Source organism: Melopsittacus undulatus, chromosome 2, assembly GCF_012275295.1.
Source record: "Melopsittacus undulatus isolate bMelUnd1 chromosome 2, bMelUnd1.mat.Z, whole genome shotgun sequence".
NCBI lineage: Eukaryota > Metazoa > Chordata > Aves > Psittaciformes > Psittaculidae > Melopsittacus > Melopsittacus undulatus.
The window spans coordinates 117,282,027-117,307,218 of NC_047528.1; the positions used below are offsets into that span (position 1 = coordinate 117,282,027).

At 40.6% G+C, this 25,192-nt stretch overlaps 1 protein-coding gene across 1 annotated transcript; it reads left to right on the forward strand.

Annotated features, from left to right (window-relative positions):
- Window positions 1–256: 256 nt before the first annotated feature.
- On the forward strand, window positions 257–21,760 carry LOC101876714 (transient receptor potential cation channel subfamily V member 6). Its single transcript, XM_005144791.3, has 15 exons — window positions 257–387; window positions 9,275–9,372; window positions 9,874–9,996; window positions 10,882–11,022; window positions 11,462–11,560; window positions 11,770–11,945; window positions 12,560–12,706; window positions 13,465–13,677; window positions 13,988–14,074; window positions 15,125–15,201; window positions 15,302–15,467; window positions 15,725–15,791; window positions 16,682–16,950; window positions 17,956–18,062; window positions 18,345–21,760. The coding sequence occupies exons 1-15, from the start codon at window positions 257–259 to the stop codon at window positions 18,616–18,618; spliced, it is 2,175 nt and encodes a 724-aa protein (XP_005144848.2). The 3' UTR covers window positions 18,619–21,760.
- The last annotated feature ends 3,432 nt before the right edge of the window (window positions 21,761–25,192 follow it).

Consider the following 25,192-nt stretch of genomic DNA (forward strand, 5'->3'; position numbering starts at 1 on the left):
TACTTCTAAACCAGACACACCTCTGGGTTGGGCTATTTTGGAAACTAAGTACTTGATGAGGCTCAAGGTATGGTCTGCTAGGGACAAGGGATTTGGTTTTGTGTTTTTACATGTCCTTTGAGCAGGTGATGCAGCTGAGGGACAATCTCCTTTGTAAGTAGCATAGGGTTGAGGAGCGCTGACTTGCAGTCAGCCTTCACTGTCTTTCTAAGTGTGGATTGCTGGCTTTCGGGTAAGAAAGGAAAAGGGACGTGCTATGGGGGTGCCTTTATTCGAGGATAGCAAACCCTTCTATTTCCGGATCTGGAATGGACTAAGTCAGAAGCTGCAAGGCAAGAAATCCTGGGATAAGCATCTGGATGAAATCTACTTACTCCAGCAGAAAAGGTACAGTGCATTTGAGCCTTTTTGTCTTCCCTTTCTTCTACTGCTCTCTCCCCGTAGCTGATTCTCAGTCTTTTCCCTTAGGCTTTTCTGCCAGTAGATAAACTTTAAACAGCCCTGGAGCACTTTTCTGTATCAGATTTCTTCTTTCAAGGTGGAATGCTTCTGGAGTTCCAATCTTATCTGCTTTCACAGGTGGGTTTACTAGGTTGCAATTGAATTACCCTGAGCGCAGGACTTCAGTCACAAATGAATAATGTACTTCTGTCTTTCCTGCTTCATTGGTAAAGCTTATAAGAAAATGCAGAAGGGTTTGGTTTGGAGTTTTTTGTGTTTGTTGTTGGCTTTGCTTGGTTTTTTTTGGTTTTAATTATTAAAAGTGTGTGGGACATGTACTGCAGTCAGCTGAAATACCGGGTATGTTGCAAGGATTGGGCTTTCTGTATGTCTAAAAGCTGTCTTTACTATGGGATAGAGTGGACTTCACGTTGTTGCACATTCTGGTGGTCAGTCACTTCCTGGGTTGGACTGCTGTTTCTCGCCCCCCGTAGCCTGGGTGTCAACACGTACAGTGACACCTCTTAGACCTTACATTACACCTTACATGTGCCTTCACATGTAAATAGTGAACCTAGGCTGTTTGTTATTGCTATGCAGGGCTGCTCCCTCCACACAGAGTAGTGCAGGGGCATGCATGGAAATCCAGCTGCATCCGTTTCTCATTGATGCTTGTTCTTTCTGCATGTGCAAACACTGCAGCACTCAAATAACAAATTGCTTCCAGTCCCTGGTTAGATTTGGGTTTTCTTTCCTCACAAAACTCTGAACATCTCTGGGCACAAAAAGGTGGTTGTGTGGGAGAAATTCTTTCTATCTATCTACGTGTACATACATATGTATGTATACACATATGCATGTATAGAAATAAGTAGAAAAGCACCTTAAAAGGGACAAATATACATATGTTTTTAAGGAAAGAACTTACATCTATCATCATCTAACTTCTAACCAAATAACAAAAGCCTCTTCTGTTTTACTTCAGGGATGTGGGACTTAAATACACTTAAAATGGGAGGGATAGTTGGAACAATAGTGTCTCCATAGAATGCTCATGAAAAGCATCACAGATAACTGAAAAAGAAGTTTTCAGCAGATTCTGTAATATCCAAATAAATGTGTGCAAAAGTCTAAAAATATTAATATTTTTATAATTATAGCATTATCTTCTCATTTTTAAGTCATAGATATGTGGAAGGGGCATCTGGAGGTCCCTGTCTAACCTCCCACTTGTAGCTGGGCTATTGCCAGCAACAGATTGCATTGCTTTAGCTTTGTCTAGCTCAATCCTGAAAGCCTCCCAGGACAGATATTCTACTATACCTTCAGATACCCATTACAGTGTTGTAGTAACCTCCTGAAAAGGGTTTTTATTCCAAATGTTCATCCTGAGCCTCCAAAATAATGATTTGGTGCTGTAGCCCCTTGTTTTACCATGTGCTGTTACCATGAAGGGTTTATCATAGAATCATAGAACAGTTAGGGTTGGAAAGGACCTTAAGATCATCCAGTTCCAACCCCTGCCATGGGCAGGGACACCTCACACTAAACCAGGGCACCCAAGGCTCTGTCCAGCCTGGCCTTGAACACTGCCAGGGATGGAGCATTCACAGCTTCCTTGGGCAACACATTCCAGTGCTTCACCAAACTTGGCGCCTTCCTTTTCGTTGCTTCCTTTCAGATAGGCTGCTATTGGATTGCCATCCAACCTTGGCTTGACAATCCTCATTAGTCACTTGCTGCAGGCCCACAAACATCTTGTGTTGCTAATGATAGAGGAAAACAGGAAAACTGTTAGGCATGTAGACCCTTCTCAGTAAACTTCTAGAACAGTTTGGTGCAACCCCAGAGCTCCCCAGGACTAACATTTCTGTGTTTCATTATAAAACTCCATGTAACAACACATGTAGTGCGTATCGTATCATTGTGAAAACTGGGTTGCATGGGGACACAACTGTTCCCTGCCGGTTTAGGTCTATGTTTCCCATAGCTTTCAACTAATGTTAATTAGTTGTCTGGTATTTGGTCAGAAATTACATAGTGCCAATATATGGATGCTCTTTTCCGGAGAGGGACAGGACCATTTTCCCCTGTTATTATCCTACTCTTTCCTTTCCTTTCTTGTCCCCAGAGATACTCAGAGTTTGAGGAGAAAGAAAATGAAGTTTTTGCAGAAGACTGGAATTAGTTTTATTGATTTCATGTTCTTAATTATGTACAGAGAGGAATACATACCAGGAAAATGTACATGGTGACTTGTATATGGGAAATACTCTAATGAAATCTTTGCTTCTGTGTAAAAATTATTCTAAGATGAGGACTTTTACTTCATCCTGTAAAGTTGTGTGGAATTGCAGTGTTGTGGCTTCAGCTTGAGTTCTTCTCAGTGTTAATGGTGATGGACTATATACAGTAATAAGCAGCAGTTGAATTCTACTATTCTCTTATTGAAAGGTAGTGGTAAATAGGTTACTACTTAGTAACTAGTTTGCTCTGACTACACACAGAAAGTCTGCAAGCGAACAATGCTTTTTCCTGTCCTGCAACTGGTGATGATTATACTGAAAGCTAACTCCTTTTGTTATTCTCACCTTCACTTGAGTTGCTCTTCATTCTCTTTCTTCATGTGTAATAGTTCTTTGAAACTTATTAGCAACTGATCTCATAATTAAAGAGGACTTTGAGTTTATTTTGCCTTACTCTGCTGGTTTCTTTCTGCTCCAAACTCTTGTTTTAAACAGCCTGTGGGGCAGTGCAGAGTCCCAGAGACAGTAGTCACATCTCTTGTGTCTTTTCTAGTGTTATCTTTGGGCATAAGCTCTGGGATCTATACAGGCTAGAGAATATAAACATAAAACCCCAACATAGTTCATAATCATGGGGAACAAAGTGATAAACATGTATGAAAATCCCAGTCTGACACAGGGGAGCAGGAATCACATGCCTGTCACAGTCTGATAGATCCTCTAGAAGAGTCATTGCTTCCTTTCTTTGTTTTAAGTCTGGCCTTCAGAGGAAGAGGTTTATCTCCTTAGCATCTAATTTTATAAATTCTACCATATGAAAACTGCACTTTTCATAAAACTAATAAATAAGTTAGAGCAAGTAGGTACATGGATCAGGAGACAATTACATTATATTTGTCTTTCTGCTATTGCCTGCCTTTATAACTTTGATCGATAAATAATCTATATTCTGTGTGTCTCCTCTCTCCCAGCTGCTGCTTAGGGATTATTGGTATCACCTGGCCCTCATGTCATGTTCTGAGGCTTAATTATTCTAATGACAATAGAACATTTGAGTGGTTACATTAACAAAAATAAAACCAAAGCCTTTTTGCACATTAACTAACAATAAAAAACTGCTTTGAGAAATAATGCATTGGAGGTGCTTGAGAAAATCTGCATAACTTGCAGAAGGCTATGGTCATTCATAAAAGGTTGCAATAAAAACCTCAGGTCCCTGTTAGTTGCCAGGGGTTTTGTGGCTCTTTACTCTCCAGTTCTAATGGACATTATTCTTGAATGGTCTCAGATGCAGAATTGAAAACATTAGATTAATGCAAGGAGATTGCCCTGATGGAAGAGACTGAGCAAGGTTTGTGTTGCTCAGTGTGGTAGATAGCTTAAGGAGGAAGAGATAATACTTCCCTATCAGTTTCTTGTCTAGCAGTGCTGGAGTAACCTGTTAATTTCCAGAGGAGTAGTCTAGTAGTAACAGGAGTAACCTGTTAATTTCCAGAGGAGCTCTGTTTACCATGAAGAAGCTTCAATATACAAGAGGTTCCAATTAATTTGCTGAGTCTTTCTGTTAGTGCTCTTCAGCACTAATTTGCTGGCCCTGATTGTCCATGCCCCGTTACTTGTCTTCTTTTTACTTTGTGCTATTAATTCCTAACTCATTCTTTAGCATCTTGCTAGATGATTGCTTTGATCCTCTTTTTGGCTGGTTAGCTTCCTTTGAGCACTCCTCTGCTCTCCTGATGTCTAGCACACAGTTACATAAATACACTAGCAGAAGGAAGGGAGAAGATGGTGATTTCATAATGAGATATCAAGCATGGATATTCTGAACACTCTAACAGGGAAAGAAAAGAAAGCTGAAATAATACCCTACTGATGAGTTTATAACTCACACAGAAAGAATTGCTTTAGACCCTCAGTAACTGACATACCCATGGGGATAGAGCATGAAGCTAGCAGATGCTGAACTTAAGCTAGAGCAAACAATAGGAAAATTCCCTACAGTGAATGACTCAAGTAATAGAATGTGGGAAGGGAAGGAAGGAAGAGAAAGAGATGCTCTGTTACATCTCTGGTGAGCTCAGTCTTGGAAAAGAAGCTTCAGACTGGTTTTTGTCCAGACAGTTCACATATTTAACACATTTCCTTGTTTTAAAAGAATCATCCCATAAATCCAAGTTAATTTTTTATAACAGTTAAGACTTATGGACTTGTCATTGCATTCTTTAGGTTTTCAGAAGAGCAGGATGAACTCCAAAGGAAGTGTTTAAGAAGCTGTAAATCCAAAAGGGTCCATATAACCAGCAGAAAGTGCTTGTGGAATCCTTAACCTTGTTTAAAACTGTTTTACATGGCTCCTTCAGTCAGAATCTGACCTACATTCTGACTTCTCTTGGTTTCACAATGGATTTTGGGGTGTTCCTGACTTTGTCCTCACCTATATTGAAAAACAATTTGCAGCTTCCTGAGCATATCATTGAATCACCTGTTAAGAATACTGTCTGACAGTAATGCATGATCAAGGTTTATTAAGTGCCCCAACATAGCTATATTACTTAGCTCAGCAAGAAGAACCCAGAAGCACTTCTGGGTAAGTAGCATTGTGGTTTCCATAGCCCATGAGAACTACTGGTTAGCTATGTAGCTGTGCTTATCCTAAACTGTTCCTGTAAGGCAACATCAGTACTACCTAGTGTTACCAGACCTAACTTACATGGCTACATTAGTAGTTTAGTGTCCCTTGACTCCATAGCTGAAGAAAGGAATGATTTAGAACCAGAGCTTAGCTTAGGTGTGCTGAATTATCTTCTCAGAGCATCTAAATAGGTCTCAGATGAATAATTCTCTGAAAGCCACCCTCTCCATCCAGTGACACAGTGACACTTTGTGGAAATGAAGCATCTACCTTAGGCAGCTCTGTTAAGAGACTAAGTTACAGATTTTACCTGCTGCTGCTTTGATGCACAGGAATGAAACCTGTAAAACATAAAATTTATGCTGTGTTTGATGGGTCAAGAATAAAATTGGTTAAATGTCTAGATCTTAAATTAAAATATTTGAAGGATCTAGATTCAGATGATGTTTTAAAACTTATTTATATCAGTGACTTTTTCTCACTTAGTAGTTAACATTTATATGCTCGGTACATGTAATGTATTAAAAATGAGTTTATAATTGTAATGGTGCGTTTTAAATGGGAGTAAAATGTTTCCACAATCATGGGACAGAAGATTAAATGAGAGTAAAAGCATATGATATAATCACGTAAGTCATGGCCCCTTAAGGCGTCAGAGGCAATGTGCCATGACATTCAGCAACACTTCTGGGATCTTTACCAGCTTGCTGTTTGGCCTCTGGTTCTTCACGCACAGTTGGAGGTTCCTATAGTAAGTAGAAAGGCTCGACAGTTTTGCCCTATATTTCTAATAGCCATAAATGATAGTTATTAGGTGTCTCCTTCTTAGTGGGCTTGTAAGTTACTTAGCTGTTTACAAGGGCTTTGGAGAATTGTGTGAGAAAGGTATTTTGTTTGTGTCCTTCCACACTGTCTCTTACCAATCAATCCTCTTCTCTGAGGTCATTTAAGGGATAAAGGCCTTCCACGTAAAGCATCAACATATTAATTATAGCATTGTATATCCTATTGAAACCCCACCTCCTTCTCACTTCCTGCCTCTGAACCCTGACATTTTCCAGGAAGACTATCTTTCTCAGCCAAAACAATGGCAGAGATGGCAACCTGCTTCTCCGATAGTGACTCTTACAGCTTTTGCTCAGAGCTATGCTTTATTTTGTTCCTGTTTGTCTGATCCTAGATGCAAAGTTCTTATCAAATGTAATTAGCAACTGATGCAGCTGACATGTGAGTAAGATAAAGAGTAAAGCTGACATGTGAGTAAGATAAACAGTAAAGCAAAGAGTTTGAAGGACACATGAAAATACCTTAGAACAGCTCCCTTGTTTGTTCAGAATGGTTCTTTATATTCTGAATGGTTTTATTTCTCCTTTGTTCATTAGTGTTTTTCTAGTCTAATTTCTAGTGACTTGGATAAAGAGGCACTGTTGGTGACAGGAAATGCTCCTTTTATGGAATGATAAATATAATGTTTAGTTACTTTTATTACTTGTAGCCCATGCCCATTAATTTACACTTACTCAGATGATTCCTATTTATCTGTGTAATGCTGATATTTTGTTCTTTTTGCTTTATCTCCCAAGTTCTCTCAAGTGAGTCAGTATCTTTCTGATATAAAATGCATTCAGAGCTTGCACATTTCATGTAGATAAAATCTAGAGACAATGGCATATAAAATAACTTTCATTTCCTCAAGATTCTATTGCTCATAAAAGACTAATTTAAATCAAGAAATACGTCTTTCTGTGAGCACAGAATCTATGCACTTGCTTTCCTATAGTTTTATGGTTAAATTACCCTATACCTAATAAGCACAAGTTCTGAGAGAACATATTGTGCAGTGGGCCATTTATGTTCTCTCTGCCTTTTTCTCTGGTGTGGGTTTGCTTGTAGCTTATGAAAGTTATTTTCATAGATAACATATTCTAACATCAGTCTCATCAATAATGCAAAATGCCTATTGCTTTATATAGTATTTGCCCTATAAACTAAATTTCCCAAAAAAAATCTTGTAACTAAGTAATACCAGAATACAAGGAGAAAAATCTTGAGACATCACAAGGAGAAAGTGTTGAATATATCTCCAGGTATATGTTTGGCCTAATGTATTTGTCCCACATGCTTTTATGTGTGCATATGTGTGTGAGACCAACATCCATTCCATTGGCAGCTGTTATACCCAGTACTGAAGGGTCAGACTGGGGCTGATAGGAAAAGAATGGTTGAGGTTCTTCCTCATTCATGTCAGCTTGAATCTGTCATTGTTCTACTGTGTTTCTTTGACTGGTTCCACATCACAGATTACAGCATGGCCTGGGCCATACTAGGTAATTAAGAACAAATTAAACATTGCAAGAAAGCAGAAGTGAGAGAGCACACAGGTTGTAGCTGGACAGAGATCTAAAACTGAACTTACCTTATTTTGAGAGAGGAATCTCTATTTCATACTGGAAATTCATAAGAGTTGGGCTGTTTCTTTGGGTTTGAGGGTGTTCTGAAATCTTTAGTTCCTGAACTTGGGCTATTTAGAATTACTTACTCATCTCAAAACAAAAAATAAAAAACATACCCAAGATATGTTTTATAAATAAAAGTTAAATCTGAAAATGTTCAAGGATAACATAAATGTTTACCCCAAATTAGTAGATTTTATTTTTTGTGAGTTCTGAGTGGCCAACTCATTATTTTGCACATTGGCAAAGCTTATTTGGATGCTGAGCAAGCAGGTGTTGCAGGTAACTCTTTGCACCATCCCTTCAGGTATGTGCATTGACAAGAATGGCTCCTTCTCCAGGCTGAACAGCCCCAGTTCTCTCAGTCTTTCCACATATGACAGATGCTGTAATCCTGTCATCATCTTGGAGCCCTTTTGAGCTTTCAAATTTTTCTTCATAACTTTCTGTGGTGAGGAACTACATTCAGAACTCTTTTAATGACACAACTAAAGCTTTGTTACGATACAGAGTGAATGCTTGTTGGCACTTCTTCTTTTCCATTCATTATTGGAGAAATTCAGATACTGTGTGAAAAATCTACTGGCTTTTACTGGCACCTGACATGACCTGTCTACTGTCAGGAAGATTATCATATAGAATCACAGAATAGTTTGGGTTGGAAAGGACCTTAAGATCATCCAGTTCCAACCCCCCTGCCATGGGCAGGGACACCTCACTCTAAACCACAGCACCCAAGGCTTTGTCCAGCCTGGTCTTGAACACTGCCAGGGATGGAGCATTCACAACTTCCCTGGCAACCCATTCCAGTGCCTCACCACCCTCACAGTAAAGAACTTCCTCCTTATATCAAGTCTAAGCTTCCCCGTTTAAGTTTTAACCCATTACCCCTTGTCCTATCACTACAGCCCCTAATGAATAGTCCCTCCCCAGCATCCCTGTAGGCCCCCTTCAGGTACTGGAAGCTGCTCTGAGGTCTCCACGCAGCCTTCTCTTCTCCAGGCTGAACAGCCCCAACTTTCTCAGCCTGTCTTCATATGGGAGGTGCTCCAGCCCCTGATCATCCTCGTGGCCTCCTCTGGACTTGTTCCAACAGTTCCATGGCCTTCTTGTGTTGAGGACACCAGAACTGCACACAATATTTCAAGTGAGATCTCACGACCCATTGTTTGCTACTTTCTGTACCTCAACACGTAGGATATATAAACCAGGAACATTTTGGAGTTGATAATTGGTTTCTCCTGTCTTTCTCTTTGCTGCCACCATATGGTTAAGTGTCAGTAAATCAAAAAATGATGAACTGTCTGGGGTTTTAGAGCTACACTTGCTGGTGACAGGTTTTTTGCATTCAAAATATATCTCACATAGGAGATGTGCATTACTGATCGTTCAGTGAAAATGCTGAAGATACACACTGTCTCAGGCAAAGAACACGACAGCTCTGGAGAATGGCAGCATGTGTTTAACTGCATTCCTTATCAGCCACTTTTTCTTGACTATAGGATCTGGGAATCCCCACTCCTCCAGGCTGCCAAAGAGAACGACCTCCCAGCCATTAGGAAACTTCTCACTGATGGAACATGTGATATCTATCAGAGAGGTAACTCAAATGTTTGCAACAAATGGTTTTCTGTGGAAGCAAGAGTCTGTTTCAATGAGTAGAATAGTATGATTGTTAGTTTGCTAAAACATTTGCCTTAGCAAACTCAAACTACTTAACTCTGTGTTAGCAGCTTTGCAACAGAGCGAGTTTTCCAGCTTGGAGAGCTCATCAAACCCTAAAAGAATGGGAAGATTGGAGGTTTACAGCTTGAATGGGCCTTTTTTGTGGAAGCACTGTGTGCCCATCCACTTCATGCCTCAAACTGCTGTCATTTACAAACACATGCAGTCTCTGTTCAGCTTTTAGATTTTGATGGAGTGAAGGACAGAGACTGTAGTTTTGAGGCTGTTCCCATGTCATATGTTGAGGAGGCATCTGGCAGTACTCAAGGAGGGACTAGCACTCCCACAGTTCTCAACCCAAATATATGAATTTCTGCTTCTGTCACATATAGTTGACTGTCTAGAATGACTCACATCCTTCTCCTACTGTTTCTAGGTGCAGTGGGGGAGACTGCCCTCCACGTAGCTGCCTTGTATGATAACATGGAGGCAGCAGTGACTCTGATGGAAGCAGCTCCTGAGCTTATCAACGAGAGGATGACATCAGAGCTCTATGAAGGTGACATCTTATGGGATGAAGATGGGCAGGATTCCCTGCAGGGGATAGAGAGGAAGTACTACCTGGGCCTTTAAGAAAAGCTTATATTGTTCCTGGTTCAGTATAGTGCTGAACTGTTTCAAAGCAAAGCCAACATACAAATGGCTCCTGACCATTTGGGGAAGGTGGAATTATATTAAACCCAAGTATGCACATGTAAAAACATGTAAATGTGTAACTGCCAAACCCTTGACCACTTACGGGCCTGTTGCTATAGTAGGATTGCAAGGAAATGTACATTTTACTTTATGCATACTCATTTGTAACAGAAGGCACCTCTACCCATGTCTGAAAGGAGAAAAACTAGGTTTTTGGTTGATGAAGAACAGGATTGAAAAAAATGTGGCCACTGCTTTGGAGTCTTGTCTGAGCCAGGTTTTTAGTGGATGGTTCTGATTGCCTGCTCAGAAAGGCCAGGCAGAATCTTGAAACTACTAAAATGATAATGGTGGGGGTTTAAAACTTCTAATACCTCGTTTGAACTATTCAAATATGTCTTCTTTGGGAGCTTTGCCTTGACCGTGTCCCATGAAGGGAAGCATCATCAGCCATGTGGCTTTCAGTGTGATTTCTGGAAGAGTGTAGCACGTCCTGTTTTCCCCCAGCAAAAATCCAGTAGGTGCATCCTGTTGGCATTTTTTTGGCAAGCTGTAAAGTCAGTTTTCATGAATTCATAAGAAGAATTAAGTAGAATGGAATCACTGGAAAAGCTGTAGTCCAACCCTTCGGACACGACAGGGATAACTTCAAAGCTAAATAATACAGCCATTATGGGGGCAGTCCCAAAAACCTTAGATTTACCATGACTGAAATGTGAAGGCAAGGTTTTATTCCTGTGTCTTACAGGCCAGACAGCTCTCCACATTGCAGCAGTGAACCAAAACATCATCTTGGTGAAGGCTTTACTCAAGAGAGGAGCTAATGCCTGCACAGCACGGGCTACTGGGCACTTCTTCAGGCGCAGATCCCAGAATCTTCTCTATTTTGGTACAGTCTCATCTTCTCCCCTTGCTGCTATGGGAGGGAACCAGCAGAGTGATGAGGGAATATATGAGGGGCTTGCTTTAGTCCCCATCTAAACTGGTTGAGTAGAGATGCATGTCTCCAAGCGTCATCAATCACATATCTTTTAGCAGACAGTAATGCTCCACCTGAGTATGTAAATACTACAGAAATATAAATACATAAATCATATAGATTTAAATATTTGCATGTATATAAAAATACATATTGCATTTAAATAATTTAATTTCTTTCTAGCAGCATATACTGCAACTTACTTGTCAACCTTCTTGTGAAGGTAATCTTCTCAAAAGAACACCCCTTTCTTTTAGTGCTGTGGGGGGAAGGCTTTCCCTCATCATACTTTAACCTCTTCTGCCTCCTGAAGTCTTAATGTTGTTTCTCCCCATTCCTTTCTTTACAGGAGAGCATGTTTTATCATTTGCTGCTTGTGTGGGAAATGAAGAAATTGTACAGTTGCTCATTGAAAACGGAGCTGATATTAGAGCTCAAGATTATCTGGGTATGTGCTGTGGGGCCTACTGAATTGGACACAGTGTATGGGGATGTTCTAAATCAGATTCTGTTACCTGTGCATGCACTTATTTTTCTCTCATTACAAATGGCTGAGGGATGAGGGATGTGAGGATAATTAAAGCCATCAGTCAATTGCCAGTCTTTGCACAGGGCTGGGCAATTCTATGTATTTTATCTGGTCTGCTTCCTTCATAGGTAATACTATTCTTCACATCCTGGTTCTCCAACCTAATAAGACATTTGCCTGCCACATGTACAGCCTGATACTCTCCTATGATAGGAACAAAGACGGGCCAGGATCACTTGAATTGATTCCTAACAATGAAGGGCTAACTCCATTCAAACTGGCTGGAGTTGAGGGCAACACTGTGGTGAGTTTCTGTGATACAGATGCTTCCATATAGAAGAGAAAAGGAGAACTTGAAATAACATCATCCAGACCAAGGGAGTTTGTGCATGTTCTTAGGGGGTAGCAAACACATAAGAAATCTTTTATTTGTTAATAGACAAGAACCTAGTATTTAATGTAAACTCACATCCTTTCCCTTAACAAAAGACAGAGGTGTTTAGTGTTACTTCTGTAGATCTATTAAGGACGGGATCATTTTCCTTGCAACACCTCTTTCCTGATAAGTTGTAGAAAAGTATAAAAGGGTATTTTCTTTCTAATCAACGTATAATTCCATGTGAAATCTATTGTCAGGATGTATAACTGTGTTAAATAACATTAGCAGTTTGATTAAAATTTAAAGTAAAAAACACTCATCCTTTACCCCAAGCATGAGCTAATAATCAAATGGGAATCAGAAAAAGTCAACTTCTTAACCTGCTGTAATTGTTCCTGAGAGATATGAGAACTGCTGCAACTGCCAAGTTCAAGGCAAATCCATTGTAATTAATAGGTTTTAACAAGTTTGTTCTCATTGTAAATACACTATATACTGGAAAGTTCCCTGTATCCTCAAACTCCTTATTTTCTCCTCAGATGTTTCAATACCTTATGCAGAAGCGGAAGCACAATCTTTGGTCCTTTGGCCCCTTGACCACTGTTCTCTATGATCTCACTGAGATTGACTCCTGGGCTGAAGATCAGTCCTTCCTTGAGCTCATTGTCTCGACCAAGAAGAGAGAGGTACTGTGGGCACCACATGCTTTTGGTGTGCAGATGATGGTGATTATAAAAGAATGATGAGTTTGAAGGTTCAAGCTTTTTTATAGTATCCAAGAGCAAGGACTTTGTACTGTGTGCTGCAGGGAATGCATAAAATATATTAATGCTTATTAATGATCTGGCTACATCTGATTTATATACAGTTTCTTCTGAGGTGTGAAACTTGAAGATGATTGAAAGAACTTAGCATGAGCAAGCTACAGGAATGACATTGTGTGATTCAAGTAAATGGTTCTCTCTTTCAGCAGGCTCAAATATAGCAGTGATAATACCTCTACAGTAGCTCTAGCAAGGAGCTTTCTGTAACTGTGATTCTGATTAACTCTCGCAATGTCCCTGTGAGACATGATTGTGCTCAGAAATCCTAAACTTGAGTGCATTTTAAAACCACTCATTCTCTTCATTTAAAGACAGTAGGCAAATCATCTCTGCTGCAGGCTTCAATACTTGTAAAGGTATTACTAAAAATCAAAGTAGTAAATGTAATGCAAGCTTAGGCAGACCTCTAAGACTTTCAAGGGACACCACCCTATCAGTTGTAATTACCTTAAATAATACTAACAGGACAGGAAATGAACAAGAAGACATTTTAACTAGTACAATCCTTCCCATCCTGTATTATTTCCATCTATCAAATCTTTTTTACTTATATGCATTTTTACTTTGCTTATAAATAAATGCCCTTATGGCAGTTAATTCCTTCTTTCTGTCTTGCTCAGGCACGCCAGATCTTGGACCTAACACCTGTGAAGGAGCTGGTGAGCCTGAAGTGGAATATGTATGGTCGTCCCTATTTCTGTTTCCTGGCTTTATTCTATATACTCTACATGGTCTGCTTCACTATGTGCTGCGTCTACCGACCTCTGAAACCCAGAACAGGCAACAAAACAAGCAGCAGAGACAATACAATCTACGTCCAGAAAATGCTGCAGGTACTGTGTCTATAGGAGTCAGGGCCCCATAGGCAACATTAGGCAATTCTCATCTAACCTACTAAACTGGAAAGTCCAAGTCTTCCCAGTTCTCAGCTATTGCAGCTTTCCTTCTTTCTGCCAGCTGACCTTTGTAAGTGACAAATATGGTGCACTCTGTTCTCAGCTGCTGGACCTGGTCTGGTCCCTATGGCCTGGTCAATCCTAGTCATATTTATTACACCAACAGTGGGACTTCCCTTCACCCATCCTCTTTCTTAATTTCCTTTCACTCCCTTTAACATTTGATTTCCATTCACTTTGTTTTCAGGAATCATACCTGACGTATGAAGATGAGCTGAGGCTGGTGGGGGAGCTAATCACAGTCATTGGAGCTGTAGTAATTTTGATCCTTGAGGTAAGAGAAACAGTGAGCTCTATAGCTTTGCGTTTCATCAGGACAGAATTCCCTTACTAGACAGGCATGCTTTTGTGCTGACAGCTTGGTAAGGGTTATTTGCTTAGTCTAAGTGCTTTGATATAGGTCTATGGAAATAGACATTGCCAACAGCATCTGTTGGATGAAACAGACTGTGATAATGTACTAGTAAGACTCCAGGTCTGGGAGAAGCAATTAGAAGGATCTGCTGCAATCTCAAATACTGTCTGCAGGGTAATGCCACTGTTCCTGTTAGCACCATCTGTGGATGCAGCTGAATCCCAGCTATTGCACTAGGTTATTAGAGATTCTTCACCTAGCACCCCAAAATACTCATGTGTTTAAGGGTGCTGGATGAAGTGATTTCTGTGCATACACAGTGAAGTTTGTTTAATTAGAGGTCAGTGACTGTGTGGATCTGTAACAGGAGCCTTACTCAGCCAGAGTTCAGAGGTGGATGTGTTTAGGTGTTCTTCTTACCATGAACTCTCTCAAACAAAAGGCAAAGCTACTTAAATGAAAACAAACACCTCTCCCACTTGATTTTATTATGACAAGGAAGACTGAAACTTACATGCAAAAACTCAGATGATGATGCCAGGGAGAGCTGAAATAATACAGGGCTTGAAAACAGGCTTTTCTTTGCCTATATCTATTCTGGAAGGACAGGTCCTTCTTCCTGTGTTTGGTCATGACTCTAGGACTATACTACAATTGACACAGCAAGAATTAGAACAAACTCAAAACAAAACTCTCTTTCTTTCTTTCTTTCTCTCTCTCTCTCTCTCTCTCTCTCTCTCTTGATCTGCCCAAGTGTTCTTAGATTTGCCAGCAATCTCTGTCCTATCCCAAGAGTGATCCACCCGACTCAGTCATTCTTTTGTTAAAAGTAATATAGAAATCAATCTATGCATCAGCCAAGCAGATGCAGCTGGTCCCAAGATCCTGTGAATATTGGTGATAACCATGACATTTTATAGTATAACAGAATTCATCTGAATGCTAAAGTGAATAGGATGTCTCTCTTAGATTCCAGATATCCTTAGAGTTGGAGCAGCAAAATACTTTGGACAAACCATCCTAGGAGGACCTTTCCACATAATTGTGTAAGTATTTTGAAGTATCTCATTTTCTTGCTCCATTCTTGTAGAATATTCCTTCTCTTGATCTGTTATTTACTTTTTTCACTCTCTTCTTCCTTTGCAGTATCACATATGCTTGCATGATTCTAGTAACCATGGTGATGCGTCTCACCAGCACAACTGGTGAGGTGGTGCCCATGTCATTTGCCCTGGTGCTAGGATGGTGCAATGTCATGTACTTCGCACGAGGCTTTCAGATGCTCGGACCCTTTACCATCATGATCCAGAAGGTATAAGACACAAAGAGATATGGGCTTGTTACATCATGACACCTCTTTGCAGATAGGACTTGAAGGACTAGTGTTAATGGCAAATGGACGAGCTGTTGTTTGCATAGATGGTTTGGGACTTTCACATTCTTTCTTTAGTGCAGAAGTTTTCTTTAGTCCACTCATGGTCTTAGAATCTGGAAAATGGCTTATATAGGATTGTATTGTGACTTGTTGGGACAGTTGGGCCTTATGATGGTTTTGTCTTTGTTCTACAGATGATATTCGGAGATCTTATGCGCTTTTGCTGGCTCATGGCTGTGGTGATACTAGGCTTTGCATCAGGTGAGTTTACAAAAGTAAGCCAGCAATATCATAGAATGAACCAGCTTGGAAAAGACCTTTAAGATCAACAAGTCCAGCCTTTACCCCAGCACTGCCAAGGCCACCACTAAACCATGTCACTAAATGACTCATCTACACATTTTGTGAGCCCTTCCAGGGATGGTGACCCCAGCACTGCCCTGGGCAGCCTGTTCCAGTGCCTGAGCAACCTCTGGGAAAGGAATTGTTCCTAATATCCAATTTAGACCTCCCCTAGCACAGTATGAGGCATTTCCTCTTGTCCTATTGCTTGTTACTTGGGAGAAGAGACCAGCCACCTCCATGTGGCCAACACCTCCATGCTAGTAATGCCCTTAAGTATGAATGAAGGGTGTGGGATTTGACTTGTTCTCAGGTTGCATTCCGAGTTAGCTGGCAAAGGTGGTGATGATGTATATACCCTCTATTTCTTTGAGTATGGTCCCTTTCTCAGTACTTATTTCTATTCAAACAAGGTCAGTTTTCAATTCTTTCTAGGGTAATAGAAATTAACACAATCCATGTAATTCCACACATGTAAGTTCAGGTTTACAAACATATTGCATTTATACTTGTGTTTGGAAAATGAGATTAACATTCTGATTTATTATGCCCTTGAAGAAGAGAAAATCACTATTTTGAGAACAAAGGCAATAAAATAATTCTGAGTAATTCTAGAATGAAGCCCAGTGATTCCAGTGAGAGATCTGCTTTGTTATGCTGGGTACTGCACTAGCATGGAAACACATATAGCTCCTTCCCAGACAACTTTTTGTTGCCAGCATCCCTTACAGGACCCTGTTGTTGTTCTTGGAATGTGATTCCTGTTGTTTAAACTTTCTTTTTTTTTCCCCCCTGTTGTTCTCCTCCAGCTTTTTACATCATCTTCCAGACAGAGAACCCTGAGAACCTGGGACAGTTCTACAATTATCCCATGTCCTTGTTCACCACCTTTGAGCTTTTCCTCACTATCATTGATGGCCCTGCAAATTACGATGTGGATCTGCCTTTTATGTACAGTGTGGTATACTTTGCCTTTGCCATCATTGCCACGCTCCTTATGCTCAACTTGCTAATTGCCATGATGGGTGACACACACTGGAGAGTGGCCCATGAACGGGATGAGCTCTGGAGAGCCCAGGTAATCTAGTTTAGGTGGTAAAGTGTTCACTTTTAATAAAGAAAGGGGTAAAGTTGTCCAAGAAAAATGTGCTAGACAGCTCAATTACTTACTCTGCCATCCATGCTCTTAAGGAGGTACTTTAAAACCTTTCCCTGGCCTTCACTTTTCTCAGGGGCTAATACAACAAGCCATGTTCTTTAATTCTGTCTTACAGCTTCTGTACGTCAGCCACCAAGTTTTTCTCCTTTCTATGAATCTGAAGTGACTAAATGCAAGACTCTTCTTCACGTCTTCCCATGTGAAACTGTCTTACAATATGTCTTTGCTTCGTGGGTATTCATACCTTATTTCAAATAGCACCTAGAAACCCATTCAACCTTTCTGTCCATCCTGCATCTTCCTAGCTCTTTGGTTGTTACACATGAGCTCTTTTGTTAAATAGAATTATAGTTGCATCCTTTTTTGCAAATCATATTCTGTGTAACTGAGAGTTTAATTATAATTATAGGGAATGACTGAGGTGGGATAGAATGCAAGGTAATCATTGCAGTAATATCTTTAGATCCATTAAGAAAAGCTGGCCTAACTCTTGCTCAAAAGACAAAAAAAACCCAACCAGATGATTTGTATAGTTGCTCAGCAGGAAATCCTTCCCTGTGGAACATCAGTAAGTGAAATGGTTAAATGTAGTTGTATGGCCACATTGGGAAGTTCTGACAACAGTTAATGTATATGTAAATGCTGTCCTCTTCTCTAGTTTGCAAATTAGCCTACTCTTTGCCACCAGGAAAGATATTTAACAGTGTTTTAAGAGCAGCATTGCTTCCTCAAAACATGTCACAGCTGTGTGAATTGCCTATAATAGTGTTGACTTTGATTTCTTTCATTACATATGGAGCTGTTATCAAGTGTGGTAATGGGTCAGTACTCATGAAACTGGTCATTTTGAAAGGGAGTGTTTTCTAATTCATCCAAGTTCTTTCTTGGTTGGTTGGTTGATTTGGTTGTTTCTTCATTCTAAAGGTTGTTGCTACCACTGTCATGCTGGAAAGGAAACTGCCAAGGTGTCTCTGGCCTCGCTCTGGGATCTGTGGCCGGGAGTATGGGCTAGGGGATCGATGGTATCTCAGGTGAGTTCTCTTCTAGCGTGTGCCTGTAAGGATTCTAGAAGAAGAATCCAAGGTGTGGATGCTAATAAGAAACATGCCAGGGATGAAGGTTTAGGAGGTAATTGTATGATAGTTGCTAATACTGTGCCTATAAAGGATTTCCTGTTTCTGTGTAGATTTTCTGGGATGTCTAGGTCAGTAGGCATATTCTTGAGAGGGGCTTGCTGCTTGTGGCTGCTTGGTTTTGTTGATAAACTGGACTATTTCTCCTTCATTAAGTTCATCTTTTTAATCAACTTACAGAGTTGAAGACAGGGTTGATCCCATCAAACACAAGATGATGCGGTATACAGAAGCATTTAAGGCTCAGGATAAGGATAACCATGACAAAGGTTTGGAAAAGCTGGAAATCAATAGGGATATCCTGTACAAGAAGGAACCGCCTGCTCTCTCATTGTCACGGAGCGCATCCAAGACTAGTTCTCACCGCGGATGGGAGATCCTTAGGCGTAACACCTTCCACCAGCTTCATGAGGAGGTTGGACATGCCATGGAAGAAGAGGTCTATAATGTCTAAGAGGCCTCTTCTTTTTTCTTCCACAACACAGATCACTTTTGCCACAGCAGTTGTCTTCTCCAGCTGTTCATACATGTTCCAGCATGCTACTCACATTCAACCTTGAAGAACTCTGCTGGTGATGAGTTCATGAACATTTCATGGTGTCTATGCTATGATATATGAATGCCATCTTTCCTCTCCTACACTTATGTGTTTCTGCTCTTGCACTGATATTTGCACCATGCTGCTGGTGGATCTGTTGAGCTAAGACCTGTGGTAGTTTTTTGTGCTTTGTAATGCCCTACAGAAATGAACAACAGAAGCCAGCAACGAGATTTCACCCATTTACAAAGAAGTGATCAGTAAGCCTTCTCCCAGACTGTTACATACAGTATAATCTCTCCCTCCAGTTTCACAAGATTCCAATGTTCTCATAGGAAAGAGGGCTGACTGAAGTTCTGCTTTATGATATGGTGTGAAACTGAAAAAACCTCTGTAACTAAGCTCAGGAATGAAAGGTGTTACTGACATTGTGATAATTAAAAGGACTGTAACTATACAGCTGGCATGCAGGGCCTGACAGGTTTTACCCTCAGAAGAAAAGCAGTCTCTACTAGCTGCATTTTCAGTACTACTATCTCAACAGGACTTGGTTGGGTTTGAGTTTGGTTTTAGTTTGGTTTGCTTTGGGCTTTTGTGTGTGTGTGTGATTTTGTTTGATTGATTGTGTTGTTATATGAATGCACTTTAAGGTTTTGAAAAGAAGTGACAACTGCTATTCCTGGGAGGATTTTGAAGGATCTAAAGTGGGAACTTCTTTTCATAATGAGAGCATGAATGACCTGGTTAGGTGACTTTAAGCAATGTGACATTTCAGCAGAGCTATTAATCTCCCAGGTGATCCAAGTGATCTGGATCCAAGATCCCTGGTCTTTCATTTTCTGTGGAAGAGTAGGATTCTGAACCATAGTTGTCTGACTGAGCCATGAAGGCTAAGTAGTGAGCTACAATATAGCACTGAAAGAAATGAAGAGGAAATGTTGGATAGATGAATAAGAGCTCTTGCAGAAGCAGTTCAGAATATGGTGTGTGCCATCTCTGCCTCTGAAAGTCTGAAACTATCCAATAAACAACTGAGTCATCCATACAGTTCCTTTCCAGATGATGCTGTGCTAGTTTGTCAGTTTGTCATCTGTCTACAGCCACTTCAAGGAAAATGGATAAATATTCAGAGAAATGGACTGTCATTTCAGGGTTTTCTTATATTCTCAGGAGTGTGGAGTTTCATTCCAGTAGCAGAATTAAGTGGAAAGCAATTCATGGTCTTCACATTTCCTTCCCACAGGACTAGTAACAGAAACTGTGTTTTTTGAGAAGCCAAGGATTATTACCTAGCACAAGACTTTGAGCCAAATCACCTTGTGAGAATTAAAGCAGACAACGAAAATGCTGAATCCAGTGGATTTCTGATTGTATTGAGATATCACAGCAAGCATCTCCTCCATCTCCTCTCTTGCAGGTGCTGTAATGAGCATCATTACCTTTGCAATTACATGGGTTTATTTAAACGCCCTGTTTCTTTTACTTGAATGTGTATTTATGCTCCAGTGGATGACTGACAGGGGATGTCTGTCTGGAATGCAGCTACATGCTTTGAGTTGACTCGTTTTGTTGAATTGAAAGTTTTGCCTGGTCTCACTCACTTAAGTATTGTCAGTCCTTCCCAGACCCTTTGGGGTTTGTACTGGTGGTCTCTGGAGATGGGAACAATGTGGTACATTAACCAGAACTGTGAATTGCTGCTGTAATTGTAGATGAGTTTTCTTTCATAGTGAACAGGAGATAGCAGGAAGAAAAGGACTGATGGCTTCCCCTTCCTTCCTGGCCCCAAGTATAGTAGTATTCTCACTGGTTTGAAAACCTGGAGAAATACAATAAAGATGGAGCTATATATAGCCATTTCTACAAGAGGACTCCTATTTGTAACATAATAATAATAATAATAATAATATTAATAATTTAAAAGCTAGATTGAAGTAATATAAGATGTGTAAGCCCTGGTGCTGATTTTGTGTTCTTCATCGCCATGAACAACATGAAGAATTTTGATCTTGGAACTCAAACCAACATATTGACACTGCAGGAGGCAGAACAGAACTCAACTGTGCTATGTCTTCATAGATTTCTGTATCTGCTCTCCATAAAAATAAAGGAAAAATCCAGTAGCAGATAGTTTTAAGCAAGTGCTTTCTCTGTAATAGCTTTCAAAATCCTTGCACAGAACAGCATTAGAACTGTATGATTTATTTTCTGGGTTTTGAATTGCCTAATGTAAATAAGGTAATCATAGAATATTTTGGGTTGAAAGGGACCTTTAAAAGCCATCTTGTCCAATCCCCTGCAGTGAGCATGAATGTTTTCAATTAGATCAGGCTGTTCAGAACCCTGTCCAACCTGATCTTGAATGTCTCCAGGAATGGGGCATCTGCCACCTCTCTGGGCAACCTGTGCCAGTGCTTGACTGTTCTCACCGTAACAGTTTCTTGCTGATTGCTATTTGAACTGGGTTTCCAGCTGCCTGAGGTGATGCATATTAAAAACAATAATAATAATCCTGGAGAAAGACCTTATACATAAGGAGACAGAATATTTTACCAATAGTAAATCCCCAGATGTCTTCTTGATGTGTGGTGCAGAATGTATTTGGCATAATTTATTAAATCTAGAGGATAAAGAGCTATAGAAGAAAGTGTGAGGTGAGAAAAGCCAGCAGATATAATGGGCACACAAGAAGTTATAAATATTAAATATAATATATAAATGTAGAATAGCTACTGTTTTCCTTTTGGACATATACACACGAGCTGTGCCCATGTGAACCTCAGATGATGAAGTAATAGCAGACACTAGACTAACAGGAGGAGCTGGAAGCCACTGTACAGCAGGGAAGTCATGACATAATTACCATCACAGAAACGTAGTGGAATGATAGGCATGATTGGAGTGCTGCAGTAGATGGCTACAGGCTCTTCAGAAGAAATATGCAAAGAAAAAGAGATGGTGGTGTTGTGTTGTGTGTCAGGGAGTGCATTAACTGCCTTGAGCTCAATGTTGTCAGTGAGAAGGCTGAATGTTTGTGAAGATCAAGGGGAAGGCTAACCAATCGGATACCCTGGTAGGAGTCTGTTTATAGACCACCCAGCCAGGATGAAGCTACAGATGTAGTGTTCTGCAAACAACTGGGAGAAGTTTCATGATCATTTGCCCTTGTTCTTGTGGGGGACTACAACCTAACAGATGTCTGCTGGAAGTACAGCAGCAGAGAAGAAACAGTCCAGGATGTTCTTGGAGGGTGTGGAAGATAGCTTCTTAACCCAGCTAGTGAGTGAGCCAAATAGAGGACATGCCTGGTTAGATTTGCTGTTGGCAAACAGAAGAGGACAGTGGGTGATGTGATGGTTGAGGCCCTCTTGGGCAAAGCAGTCACAAAATGACTGAATTTTCAATCCTTGGGGAAGTCAGGAAGAAGGTCAGCAAAACCTCCACCTTAGACTTCTGGAGGGCTGACTTTGGCCTGTTCAGGACGCTGGTTGGCAAAATTCCTCAGCAAACATTACTGAAGGACAAAGGGGTCCAGGAAGGCTGGATGCTCTTCAAGAATGAAATCCTTAAGGTGCAGGAGCAGGTGGTCCTTTTGTCCTGAAAATCAGCCCTGCAGGAAGAGACCAGCCTGGCTGAACAGGGGGATAGTGCAGCAGTCCTGGTGTAGTGGGCAGGTCCCAGGGAATTGGAGATTGGCCAACATGATGTCTTCCTACAAAAAGGGCAGAAGGAAGACCTTGGGAATTACAGGTCTGTCAGCCTGTCCCAAGTGACAGGACAAGAGGAAACAGCCTCAAGCTTCTCCAGGGGAGGTTTAGACTGAAGAGAGGGTGTTCAGGCATTGGAATAGGTTGCTCAGGGCAGTGCTGGAGTCACCATCCCTGTAAGTGTTCACACACTGTGTATATGAGAATCTCAGTGCCATGGGTTAGTGGCAGCCTTGGCAGTGCTGGGAATGGTTGGACTGGATGGTCTTAAAGGTCCTTTCCAACCCAGTTGATTCTATAATTCTGTTATTCTGTGATTTGACCTGCTTCAATGCAATCTGGCTCAGACTTGGAAACAGCAATAACTACAGTTACACAAAAGCAAAGCACTTTTGCTGTGATATTCTGCATGAATGTGCACTTCAGGATTTGCTTTGAGTTTTTGCATTTTGTGATGCAGTCATATCTTAAAATTCTCAGTGTTGTTGCTCGTTGCTGTTGCAAGGTGTCTTTTCCCTCCCTCTTAACAATATTGCAATGATTTTGAAGTACATGTTCCTTCCCTCCTTGAAACTGCTAACCTCAAAATGTCTTCTACATTATTGAAGCAACTTCTGAGTTTATGATCATGAATGTGATAAGAATGAATGTTTTGATCCAGTTGCTTGTAGTAAGATGAGAAGTATTTTCCTAACAATAAAAACATTACATATATGGAATATCTTGCCTGCTTCTTTGCGTCTAACAAAAATTGGTCCATGACATTTTTTGTTTGTGCTGTCACACATTTTGTGATGTGATTTGGTAGGAATCACATCATACATGAGTGGAAAAATTGGATTGTCATGCTTGGGTCCATGGTAATATTTTTTAGCAATCCACTTCAGAAATCTCTGTATACAAAACTTGTAGAGAGTTTCAAATACTTGTCTCTAAACTGCAGAGACATCAATTTGATAGGTGGACCACTCGGTGGATAAAGAACTGGCTGGATGGCCACACACAGAGTTGTGGTTGATGGCTCTATGTCCAGCTGGAGACAGTATTGAGTGATGCATCTCAGGAATCAATGTTGGGACCGGTCTTGTTCAACATCTTTGTCACTGACATGGACAATGGAATTGAGTGCGCCCTCAGCAAGTTTGCTGATGACACCAAGCTGTGTGGTTCGGTTGATACGCTGGAGGGAAGGAATGACATCCAGAGGGACCTTGACACACTTGTGAGGTGCAGCTGATGCCAACCTCATGAAGTTTAACCAAGCCAAGTACAAGGTCCTACACCTGGGTCAGAGCAATCCCAGGCACAGCTATAGGTGGGCAGAGAAGAGATTCAGAGCAGCCCTGCAGAGAAGGACTTGGGGGTGTTGGTCGATGAGAAAATGAACATGAGCCGGCTGCAGTGTGCACTCACAGCCCAGAAAGCAACTGTATTCTGGGTACTCCAGATAAGAGTTCATTCTTTATTCAGGCTCCTGATACTGTTAGCTTGCTTGATCTCCTGAGGACAGTGCCCTGGACTGGCTCACTCCAGTGTGATACAATAAGGATTGTAGTTGACATGTTTGAAAACATGGGCATGCTTATTCCTCCTATGTCTCAATGTTTGGGAGGGGCCTTACAAATTCCTATTAATAAGACCACATGAAATAATCAGGAATGGATCAATAACCTCAATGTGCAAAAGGTCACCTTCATGTCATTGTGTCAACAGCTAGCATTGGTGCAGGACAGTCTCACACACACATCTGGGTGCCTAGCATAATGCTAAAGAAACTGGCCTTTAGCAAATACTAATCTCACCAGGGAGGGGCTGATGGGAGGAGTAGCACCAGTTTGCAGATACACAACAGTTTCATCAGACTCAAGGTCTGGTGGAATCCATGCTGAAAGAAAGCATGTGGTCAGTCCAGGTTATTAGCCACCACCTTTTCACAGTAAGCCTAGATGTTCTCCTATTGTCTATGAAGAGGAGAAATAGGATACTTTGGAATGCTTTTCACATATGGCAGCACTGCGTTTCCCCTTCTTTGTCACTCCAAACAGGAGTTGCCCTTTATGGCTTTGTTCAACATTTTCCCTTTGTTAATATTTGATCTACAGACTTGAACACTGCTCAGGTAAAGCAAGCATCATTGGAAGTGATTTTTGAGTGATTTAAGAGGGCTTTCCAGTATCAGTAGTTGGTGAACTGGATGCTAGGGGAGCCTGAGGGAGCACTCCCTTAGAAAAGTACAAAGAGCCAGGATGGTGCTTCACTTATTGAGAGAAAAATCAATAGAGACCAAATTATCTAGTGTCAGATCAACCTCCTCAGAATACAAAATAGGTCACCTATTTAAACTCATATTCATATGAATATATGTATATGAATATATATGACTGTATGAATCTTGAAAAGTGAGGGCATTTTTTAAACTGTAGAGCAATGCTTCACTATTAAAAGCAAAAGGGTGAAATAATATAGTCAGGGACTCTGCATTTCCTTGGGAAGATCTTTACTAAAACCTTACCTCACCAATGCTTTCCAAAGATTTCAATTCAAAGAGTCAGGCACATTACTGAATACTAAAGTAATAAAATATTATAAATTTATATTATATATAAAAATACAAAAATAAAATAAAAATATATATAAAAATATTCTATGTGTGTGCCTATGTAAGACTAGCCCTGCTATTGACTGGTCAGAGGATACTGCTAATACCTAATTAAATAAAACCTTTAATTTACAACAGTTGTGTCTGTGTTGTTGGTGGTAAGTGGTTCTGACACCCATTTTAT